The sequence below is a fragment of the Peromyscus californicus genome, unplaced genomic scaffold (genome assembly GCF_007827085.1).
Source record: "Peromyscus californicus insignis strain IS unplaced genomic scaffold, ASM782708v3 Scaffold_18__1_contigs__length_77618521, whole genome shotgun sequence".
Classification (NCBI taxonomy): domain Eukaryota; kingdom Metazoa; phylum Chordata; class Mammalia; order Rodentia; family Cricetidae; genus Peromyscus; species Peromyscus californicus.
Window position 1 is genome coordinate 37,487,067 of NW_026294480.1, and position 12,141 is coordinate 37,499,207.

The 12,141-nt window shown below is 39.1% G+C and overlaps 1 protein-coding gene across 2 annotated transcripts in view; it reads right to left on the reverse strand.

Annotated features, from left to right (window-relative positions):
- Positions 1 to 12,141, reverse strand: part of Zswim6 (zinc finger SWIM-type containing 6) — a 184,772-nt gene that overhangs the window by 51,406 nt on the left and 121,225 nt on the right. For both annotated transcript variants that reach the window (XM_052743252.1, XM_052743253.1), the window contains exon 3: positions 735 to 883. In XM_052743252.1, the coding sequence (XP_052599212.1) occupies positions 735 to 883 (149 nt within the window). The remainder of the gene's footprint in view (positions 1 to 734; positions 884 to 12,141) is intronic.

Genomic DNA, 12,141 nt, shown 5'->3' on the forward strand with positions numbered 1-12,141 from the left:
AGGTCATCAATTTTTAGTAGCTGAATAAACACGACACCATTATTTAGTACTGATATCAAAACAATGGAAGAGAAGTTACTTTTAGTTGTACAGATGAGAAAACTGACAAATAATTCCCCAAAGTTATTAGTCCATACACTTAGAGTAGAACTTTGAAGATTATGAAACTAACTCACACTTTGGAAACTAGTGTTAAGTATCACTGGAATTTTTAAGGTATATGTGTAAAAGAAATGTTAAGTTTAAAATTATGCTCAACCTGGGAAAATTACCTAGAAAAAAGAAACACTTGGAAGGATGTCAAGTTAACACTAAAGCCTTTACTCTGTTTTTACTATTGAAGTGTTTGGGTTTGTTTGTTTTGGAGACAAGGTTTTTCTGTGTAACAGCCATGGCTGTCCTGGAACTTGCTCTGTAGTCCAAGCTGACCTCAAACTCAGAGATCTGCCTGCCTCTTCCTCCCAAGTGCCAGGATTAAAGACATGTGCCACCACCACCCCAGGGAAAGTTTTAAAAAACTATAACAAATTATCATCATTTTATAGTAACTAAGAGAGACAAAAATGCCCCCACATGGCACAGAAGGTTACTTACACAAGCTAAAGCTTGTATTATATACAGGTTTCTCACTGGCTCATTGGCTTAAAATCTCCATTCTATTCCATACAGGATCTTAGACAGTTACTACATACGCTCCTATACTTGGAATCCTTCTCTGAAACAGGCAACCGTACCTTTGCAAAGAGCAAGTTGAGCTGCTTCCCCGAGCCGTGGTACCCGCCCTGGGAAAGGAACAGTTTAACCTGCTCCTGCACCTGCTCCTCATCCAAGTGCCAACAGTTCTCGTCGTCGATGCTAGCACCTGCCGTGGGATCAGGAGCACCTGCAAAGCAAAGGGACAAGGGCTGCATTAACTGTGCTCGGAGGTGCTAACAGCAAATGCGGAAAGAATTCAGATTCTGGTGCCTACACTTTTAAAGTCCGGCTCAATTTCAATTATGCGTACCAATTTATGACTAAAAGAAATGCAAGTCACCTTTGATTTCCAAGACTTTCCTTGTCTGTACTTAGTCAAATGCAGATTACTGTAGAACTCAAGTATTTTCATTTTATAAACGTAGAGCCTCTTGTTTCTAAAGAGAAGTTTACAAGTTTTCTAAAGAATTAAAGAGTCACAGGGTGGAAGTGGTGCACGCCTTTAATCCCAGCACATAGGAGGCAGAGGCAGGTGGGTGTCTGAGTTCAAGTCCAGCCTGGTCTACAGAGCTAGTTCCTGGACAGCCAGGGCTATACAGAGAAACCCTGTCTCAAAAAATGAAAACCAAACAAAAAGGAATTAAAGGTATCTTACTGTAAATGCATGATGTAGGAAAATCTATGTAGAACATACTAGAAAAATATTTCTCAAAGACACCCAGAAAATACAGAGCAAGTCACTTCAGCGCAATATGTTAACTCAAGAAGCTTCACCATTATCTGCTACTGTAAAAACAGCATGCTGACATGAGCCTTTAGTGCAGAAAACGAAAGATTAAAAAGGGAAATCAAGACACAAGGGAGCAGGCAGTGCAGCTGTTGTACTAACTCAGGTTGTAGTGTTACCTTGCCAACTGCATAAATATTTTATTGCTGAAGTACACAGAAAAGACAACAGCTATGTAATAAACCCAGTGAGTGAAGGCTACCTTAGAAATTTAAGTGATCCAGATACTTAAGGAAAAATTTTAAGCTTCATTATTTGTTAAGAAAATAAAATTGTGGCATTTTAAGGTATAAGATCTATATGAAATAGGTTTTTAAATATGAGAGCATTCCATTTCTAATGTCTCATATCATTATGAGCCTTTAGACATAGATATGATTTTATCACTTGTCATTTAATAATCGAATGCAAAATCAACTGGTCAAGGAGATCATCACTAATGTCTCCCTAGAAACTGGGTCCGCTTGACCCTAGTATAGAGGGCCACAGTAAGATAAATCCTAAAAAGTGCCATTTATTCTTTCAGTCAGTATATCCACAGTGGCAACTCTGCCAGCCTGCTTCTTGGCAAGACATGGAGATATAATGGTACTCAAAACACAAAATTCCTGTTCTTAACTAATTTAAAAGCTATTTTTTATCTAGTACTTACATAATACCACTTATACTGTGCCCAATATGCTTGTGTGTTTATGTACTTATATGACCACTGCTATATATTAAATTGCAAAGTCTGACTGGAAAGAAACACCCCTGGCATAAATGAAATGCCCTGATATTTGCTATTCTATTTCATTTTTTAAATGGCTTGTTACAATTCTTTACACTAACACTATACTATAGTGGAATTGCAACATACTATTTGGAAAGCATGGTTCTGAATAAGAGAAAAAGCAGTGCAATAATCATGCAAATGTGTGATATGTACATGTATGTGCACGTGTGTACGTATAGTGCTGAATGGTGACAGTTCCTTAAAGTCAGAGATTGGGAGACTTACCAGAACTCTGAGTTAGCCATGGATTGCCAGAATAAAATACATTCAGGAAATGGCAATGAGCTGAGATCTGCCTTAAGCAGATTAGAAGCTAATTAGAAGTCCACTAAAGGCAGGGAAAAGAGGGATGGGTCACATGTGGGACTAAAAAAAGAACTTGGGCAGAGGCCTTAGGCAGAAAGAAGCACGGTACACAGAAATGGAAGTCTACTCAGCCCGAGAGCAGAGGGCCAGGGCAGAGCAGCACAAGACACTCCTGGAGACACAAAGGTTCTCAGGCTTCGCAGCTGAGGAGCTCAGCGTCTCTTCCCTTGGGACAATGAACAGGACCTCATGAGGACATTACCTGAAGTAGAAGAATGGCATACTCTTCATCCTGATATGCATCAACTGCAACATTCTTACCATGAAATATTAATTATGCAGCCACAAAAATGAATGGGGACAGTCTCCATGTATTACAATGGAGTACAACTAATCTAAAAATATTGTTGAATGAAAATAACGAGAAGAAAAATATATATGAATACACTAATTTCATGTTGATGATGAGGCTTTTTAAAAGAAGTTATGCATTATTATCTCCTTACACAAACCACCTGGAAAAGATAACATGGATGCAAGCAGACTTGGGGAAGATGTAAACATGTAAGGAATCATGGGATGTGGACAGGCATTGGTTTCTAGATTAAACTACTATACAGAATATGGGACAATTCACTGACATAGAGAAGGCTCAAATTTGGGAGTTCAGTTTTAAATATAGTGAATCTGGAATACCTTGGGGACAGGACAAAGGAGGGCAAAGGATATAAACAGGAAGGAGGCCATGCCATGGGAGGCAGTGCAGGTTTAAAAAGGCACCCAGGAGAGAGCACTGGTGAAGGCTCACATCTAAATGCTGGAGGAAAAGCACTGAGGGCAGTGGGAATGGGTGGCCTCTTAGAAGAGCTGGAAAGACTTCCCCAGAAAGAGGGAAAAGTTGCTCTAATCAGGGACTGGGCAATTAGACTGATGTCCAAGCTGTGTACGAGTGAGGATTTTATCTGTCCCTATTGTCACAACAATCTGGGAACCAAAACCTTACAGGAAAGTATCAAAAAGAAGAAGGGGGAAAAAGCAAGTATTTTCTCCCTAAAGATTCTTTTGAAAGGCTAAAAAAACCATTGTAAAGTGGCCTTACATCCATGATTTCCTATTTTCCTCACATGGACAATTACTGGCATGCTTTTTCTCACAACTCTCATTTCACAGGAAGCTGTAAGGACACATAATGCTATCACAACTACTAGGTCTACAAATGTATCTCCGAGAGATTCAGAGTTCCTGATTCACACATCCGTCCATTTTGATTACTGGGACCTTCTCCCACGTACTCCCTGTGGAAAGACAGCTACGGGTTCTTTATGGAAATGTATCAGAAGACACTTTCCAAACAACTAAACTACAAGGTCTCAACTTTTAAGTTCTCCCCAATATATTACTACTGAATCTCCCCCAGGAAATTTCAGGCAGAGATCAAACTGGCTACTTATCATTCATGTCTACTGTTCCTTCTGACGATTTAGACTCTCAGAGCAGCTGGTCTTGTGTGTGTTTTCTTGTAGTGTGCCTGCTAGGACTCCATCCTCAGTAGGAATTTTCAGTTATACCTGGGCCTGCTTGGGGAGGGACGGGCTGTGCTGTCACAACCAAGGGCTCTCAGTTGCAGGGGCCAAAACTCTATAGGAGAAACGTAGGGTTCAGTTTGCCACAGAAATCCAAGTATTTTAAGTAGACATGAACTTGAATGAGAGGGACCAAGTCATCTTCCATGGCCTGAATTGGCAAAGTGATCAACACTGAGAAACCTCCTAAACACTGCGACTATACTCAATTCTTAGTTATTCCAAGCAAGGAGCAACAAATGATATTAGAACCCAGGAATCACTCCTGGCTTGAATTAAATAATAGTTGATGATTCATCCCCCACCTCTGCTTAGAAAAGTAAGTTTTAAAATACATTATATTTTAAAACTGCTTTAAGGAATCATTTATGTTTACACACACACACACACGCACGCGCGCGTGCGCGCGCGCGCACACACACACACACACACGTTCTTGCCCAAATGGAGAAATAACTAATAGTAATAAATATATGAATATATTGTGTTACCCCTCCCCCCCAATTTTTACAAAACCTTGTTTGGCTTTGAGCCTTTTTGAGTGTTTTGGTGTGCTAGTATCAGAATTACACTATTTCTTATGAATATTATTCATAAGAAGGAGGAAGGCACTGGAGAAGAAAATGACTTATGGATAAAATCTACAAAGCCTACACATGAATTCAAAGGATAAGGATGTTCTAAGCCCACATTAGAATTCCAGTGAATTCAGTTCAAGGAACAGTTTAGAAAGAGCATGTACCCTTGGTCAAAGTACTTATGCTTCTTCTCGGGCTTCTATCGTAACTGCAAAACTCTATAGACATGAATAAAAACATTACAAGTCTGCTGATTCACTGTAGAAAATTTTGGCTACTGAGTTATAAGAATGAAAGCAAAGATAACTAGTGGGTATGAGATTTTACTTGATATTCTTTACATATCAAGGTATACATTACATACATTATAGGTCAAAAGATTAAATAACTACAACAACAGTAATTATCTCTAAAGTATAATTGTATATATTAATTTTTCATTGCTAAGATGGGGATATAATTCTGTGGTAAACTGTCTGCCCACCACATGTAAGACCATAGGTTCAGTCAGGCGGTGGTGGCGCATGCTTTTAGTCCCAGCACTCAGGATGCAGAGGCAGATGGATCTCTGTGTTCCAGACCAGCCTGGTCTATAAAGCAAGTTCCAGGACAGCCATGGCTACACAGAGAAAACCTTATCTCAAAAAAAACCAAAAAAACAACAACGACTGTAGGTTCAATCTTTAGCACTGTTCACTAGCTAGTTCAATAACAAATAACAAATATTTAAAAATAAACTTTAAAATTGGGGTTTAACTATTTAAAATCCAATATGTCTTGATTATACATGACTGTGCTTGACTTGACATCCTATAAAAATGTAAGAGCTACAAAATTTACTTCTACTTATTAATGGTCATCTATAATCAAAGACAACACTCTAAGCATTTAGTTTTAAAGAAAACGCAAAGAGAAACATTATTCATATACTTATATATTTACTACTAAATATCCTGAGTTGGGCAGGAACTAGAATCACTATGTCTATAAATTAAATGTTTTAAAAGCTATCATTAACTTACTCTTATAAATGTTATAATATTTGCATTGTATAATCAATCTTTGGAGGTATTTTATTACTAGAGTTCAATTCAATTGCAAGCCTTTGGGGAAAAGGGAAACTATTTTTAGGGGGTGTGGGGGACAGTGAAACAGCTAATTGTCTATTGTTCTCACATAGATATGTGATTCTGACTTACCTCCTACCTTGGTCATGTCAGACCAGAAGAAGAAGCAAAGGAGTAATCATGGACATGAAGAACCACTGTCTACTTAGCTTAGTTCTGTTTCATCCCAATATCAAAACTCTATCACAACACTTCCCTGAATTAAAACCTATCAGAATTCCTAGAGCGTACTGTATACCCTGGCACAACTTCAGACCTACTGAATCCAAGTTTTCTCTTTGAACTAAGAAACGAGGAAGAACAAGGATTCTGTAGTTGGAGAGAATGTTAAGTATCTTGGCAGGATGTGGACCTTAATAATCAATAAAGAGAAGCACTAAGGGTCCCGAGGTACCACACAGCACCCCTCCCCTGTTCTGACTGAAGCATAGGTTAAGACAGTTACTGAGACAGCTGTCTCACACTGGATGCTGTCGCGTCTCAGTATTAGGTAACACAAATCATCTTGCACATTTTAAACTGGCCCACGAAGACATAACCACAGTGGGCTTCTGCTGTGTTTGGCCCACGGGGTTTTAGTTCTACTGTAGGATGAGAAGGTAATTCTTTCTCTTCTAGCTGGACGGTGATGGTGCACGCCTTTAATCTCAGCATCTGGGAGGCAGAGACAGGAAGATCTCTGAGTTGGAGGCCAGCCTGGTCTACAGAGTAAGTTCTAAGACAGCCAGGGCTACATAGAGAAATCTTGCCTTTAAAAAAAACTAAATAAATAAAAATAAACAAATGAATAAATTCTTTCTCTTCTCCTACTCTACTGTGACCTGCTTCCATGAAACTATCATTTCAAGAATTTATTTTTCTGTATTTATTTAGTGTGTACGAGCATGTGCAAGTCAGTTCTCTCCATCACGTCAGTCCTGGGGATCAAACTCATGTCATCAGACTTGGTGGCAAGAGCCTTACCCACTAAGCCATCTCACTGGCCCCCTCTCCCCGCAAATGCTTTCAGCCATTTACACTTAGAATTAATATTCCTTTTCGTTGAAATGATCAAATTTCCTCTATTTAGGCAGAATGCAGGCAGCAGATGTTTATACTGCAGAGTTAATTTAGTCTCTTTGGTGGGGGAACCTATGGAAGAACACTATCATAGTTTTAGTGCCTCCTGTTTAAGCTTGAAAACATTAAGTCGATGGGTACACCCATCTTTCAAACTGAAGGCAACATCATGTCATCAACCATTGGCTCTGAGGAGAAAGGGGCAAAACAGCAAAGTCTGGTAACTCAAGACTCAAAGTAAGTCTTTCTTTGGAGCAGAGAGAAAACTAGAAGACTTCAAAAAAGTGATAATAAAGCCGGGCGGTGGTGGCGCACGCCTTTAATCCCAGCACTCGGTAGGCAGAGGCAGGAGGATCTTTGTGAGTTCGAGGCCAGCGTGGTCTACAGAGCGAGATCCAGGAAAGGCGCAAAGCTGCACAGAGAAACCCTGTCTCGAAAAACAAAAACAAAAACAAAAACAAAAAAAAGTGATAATAGATAAAATGATAATGAATAGAAATGTTCTTTAGAAAAGACTTACACTTCATTCTTAATTTTATTTTAAGATGGTGTAGGCTAATGCTTGTATTTCAGTTAACAATTATGTTGTAGTTCAAACAACAAGACCCATCCTCAGCTCCTCTCCATTCATCTCCTGCAGTCCTGCTACCAGGAGAGAACTCAGTGGCTTCTCCAGAAGCTGTGGGGTGACAGCAGAGGAGCGTCTGCTCCAGTCAATCAGCTTCCTTTAGCTAAATGCCAAGGAAGTAAATGAGTTCCACTTGCCAATGGAAGTACCTCAGGGCCCTCAAATACAACTCCTCAGTTTCTAGTCTCTCCTCGATCGTTTCCCCCTCTCTGACCATTACTCATCCTTTATTATCATTTAATTTACTTCAGTCTTCAGAGGTATATTCATGTATCTTTTATGGGTAAAAAAAGCAATAAAGCATGTAACCATTTTCCAACACCCATTAAACAGGCAGCATATAAACAGCATAAAAACACTGCACAGTAGCAGCTAAGTCATTGTCCATTATTTATCTGATAAAATGTACTAACAATCACTTGGCACACAAATATGAGTATCTATGCAAAGTTCTCAGAAGGTTTTGTTTTTGCAAATCAAACTCTTCAGTCATATTAGAAACAGCTCTACTATCTTGCAAGTTCTAGCACTAGTCTGCTCTGTTTATTTCAAATGATGCCTTAAAATGCTGGTTTGTGAGCTGGGTATTGTGGCATACACCTATAGTCCCAGAAATCTAGGAGGCAAGATTGTTGAAAAACAATCAAACAACAAAAACAATGGACAAACAAAAAATCTACAAATATTTTCCTCCATTATTTACTACTGGCCCTACAGATCTACAGATGCAGGTCAAGTGCACACTACAGTGATGGAGATAACAGGATCAGTACTGTTTGCTCTCTTACCTTTCCCCATCTTGTGAAATAGGAAACTGAGGCCTAAGAAGATTACTTGCCCCAGTAACTTAGCTTGAAAACACAGAAACCAGAGGCTACATTCTAACTCAGATTAGTCAGACTTTGAAGATGGAACTCTTATTAAATACTGAACTGGCTCCAGGGGGAGGCCCGAGAGAGCCACTTGTGGGCAACAAGAGCAATCTGCTCATCTAACCAATGTGGAAGGCTGGGGGGGGGGGGGGGGGGGAATGACCCAAAGGAGAAAGGAACAGGGGAGACTCCACAAACGAGGGCTAAGGGTGTCAGAGATGACTGCCAATCTGGGTGAAAGGGGACACGATGAAAGCTACTGAGCTCAAGTACCTAGCCTATCTCTGCATTGCACCCGAAAAAACTCCTCATGGGCTAGATATTTTGTAATGCCTCCAAATTAAGAGACATTAGGCTTCAAGACTACTCTTTTTGCTAAAGTGAAATGTGGAGACTCTGTGTGAAAGACATACCATAACATACACATAATCAGAGTCCACCAATACTTTTAAAGATATATTTAATTCATGATACAAACATCACATTTTGGCTATAATTGTGGGTAAAATATAATTTTTAGAGGGAGATTTTGTAGAAATTATAAAATCCAAAATGTATACACCATTATTACTAGCATTTATACTACTGGAACTCTATTACTTAAAAAAGTAAAATTAAAATATAAAAATAAAAGCTTACCTAGTGGTGGTCCTAAGAACAATACACACGCAGGGAAAACAGGAGAGCACCTCTTGTAGGTCACTCCTGAGGTTAGTGGTTAAGATGTACCATACCAGAGACTACCGCACAACATTTGAAACACTAAAACTAAAGCCAGACATTTATACCTATTTAGCCCCTTCCCCGCGCCCCCCCCCCCCCAAAAAAGAAAACTACAAATGCAGTTTTTAACTGTTTCATTTTCTTTTAAAATTCCATTTCAGGTTGTATGTGCATATGTGTATATCGTACAGAGCATAGACAATGTTGTCTGTGTGGGGTGCTGTGGTGGGACACCGGTGCTGGGGGCAGGGAACCAATGAGGAGTTGTCTTTTTATCTTCACATACTTCTGTAACTACCAGATTTTTTCCCCAAAGTTCATCCTTAAGAGTTTTCTTTAGGTTTTACATTACTGCCTTGTCCAGTAGGGTAGTTAGACCAACGTTCTCTTCCACACAATGTATTTCTTAATTCTCAATTAAACTGACCACCAGTGGATCATACTTTGTGCCAAGTGTCAACATTCGAGTGCTTCACAATACAGACAGGCTGGTAATAATCAAGTATCTCCCTAGGACACTTGCAAAGGCTGGTTGTTAAAGCAAGTCCAATTATACTGAGCACGAGGCCTGTGTCAGACGACTCCTCAACTGTCACTCACCAGTGGATTTGAAACACGTTTACACATTCCTACAGAATAAATCACCAAGTTCCCACAAAGACTGAGATAGAATTTTTAAAGAGATTCTTTTACTTTAATCCCAGCACCCATGAGGCAGGGGCAGGTGGATCTCGATGCATTCCAGGCCAGCCTGGTCTACAGAGTGAGTTCCAGGACAGCCAGAGCTACACAGAGACTCTGTCTCAAAAAACAAAAAAAAAAACAAAAACGAGATTGTTTTTAAAAATATACGGGGGTACTTACTATGTGTTGTGCTCAGATAGTCTATCAATATACATAGGTCATAATATGAGTCTCCATGTTTACAGCCAATGAAAAGGGAACTTTTGTGTAGGCTTGTTTGGTAATAACTGGGAGGCTTATATAGACAGATGACTAAAATGAATCAGACAGTATCTGAAGGCTAAATTAAGGAAGACAGATTTACAGTCTTGGTTTTGTAAAAAAGAAACCATGATCAGAATACTGTATGAAGAAAATCTATTTTCAATAACAAAATTATTTTTAAAAAGAAATGCAATAATATCAAAAGGTACATCTGGGAAAATCAACAGGACATGTGACTTTAAAATGTGGATCCTAGTTGTCTTTTGTGTTCCTATAGGTATGCCAGAGTTGAATAGGCTATTAGACATCAAGTCAACACATATCTGAAACATCAGTAAATCCCTCACTGACTGGGTACATGTATGGGCACTGGCCTACCTAGAGAATTGGCCCAAGGTCTGGGTTTGAAGGGATCACTAAATGACCTCCTTTTCACTCATGGTCTAGATCAACACCAGCTTCCTGTAACCCGTTCCTTTGCAGTAGTTTGCCTACAGGGAAGTCAGCAAACAAAAGACACAGCAGAGAAAGGGGAGGAAATGGGTGTCATAGACTACCCCAACTCTCACTGTCATCACCCGTTCTTTATTTACTATGCAGGAGGGGCTTGTGGGTGTGCAAGTGCCATGACATGCATGCTGGAGGTCAGGAGACGGCCAGTGGCAATCAGTTCTCTCTTTCCATCCATGCAGGTTCCAGGGATTAAACCCAGGTCCTCAGGCTTGGGAGCAAGCACCTTTGCCTGCTGAGCCATCTTGCCAGCCCTTTGCTCTCTTCTCAAACTATGGTATGAGTGTCCCAATGAGATAAGCATGAATATCTTTTTACTATTATCATACGTATCCATATCATCATTTTTTTCTAAAGCTGTAATAGAAGATGACAAGCATTTTAAGAACGAGAGAAAATGTGTTCCAACCAGTCAATTCAGGTAATACATAGCAAAGACAATACTGAGTTCTAGGCCTCCAGTTCTCAAGTTCAATATTCTGTCCCTATGCCTCCATTTGCCAATTTAGGATGCCGACTCCTTTGGGGCTGGGCTTTGAGACTAAGTCTTGCTATACATATAGACCAGGCAGGCCTCAAAGTTACAGTTCCACTTCTGCCTCCGTAGGAAACTGAAATTATAGCACACACCATTACACCTAGCTAGTGAACCTCCCTGAATACAAAACAAAGCCAGCAAAGCACCAATTAACATAACGAGGGGCGGAGTTAGTGCTCGGAAATCAATAAATCTATCGGTAAGTACTTAGCAAAGACGTTAGCTTCTTTTTTAAAGAAGAGTATCAAAGATAGAAAGTTCTATTAGGATATAAAGACAAAAGCAAGAAGTTTGCTTAAAAATACTACAATTTCCTTGGTAAGATATTAAGTATCTTGCAGCCACTTTGAGAATATAATAATTAATTTTATCATATAGTCATATAGGAAACTACATGAAAACACAATGAAATAAAACCTGACAAGGACTACCATCCTGACCAAGTCTGTAGTCACACTGCCCTCCTCGTGTCTGTGAATGGATGAGTCACCATGCACACACTACTGTGTAAGGAATATGAATGAAACAAAATGTTCAATGGCTCAGATAAAAGCAAAATATTTCAAAGCAGTAAGAAAAAGCAAGAAATAGAATTTTAAGAAGCATCAAGTAAATTCACAAAGAACAGAGAAAAACTATAATCAACATTTTTTTGGTAATTTTAAGTTGAATTATACTTTTCTTTCAAAAAGGACACAGATAAGCTAAACCATGTCATCATAAAACTGACTAGAATAATTTAGTCTAAATCCTACATTGGCCCTATTTATCTCCCAGTTAAAAGTGGTACTACTTCTTAGATAAAAATTATACCACCATAATATTTATGTTCAAGACATTTTTTCTCAAATGAAAAATATAAGCACAAAATCATACAAGAAAGTACTGTTTTGAAAACAGATTTAATTTGAAAAAAGAATGTTTTATGTACAGAAGTTTGAAGACAGGTGAGACCACGTGGTCAAATAATTTTTAATCTAACCCTGTACTAAGTCATTAATCTAACAGAGA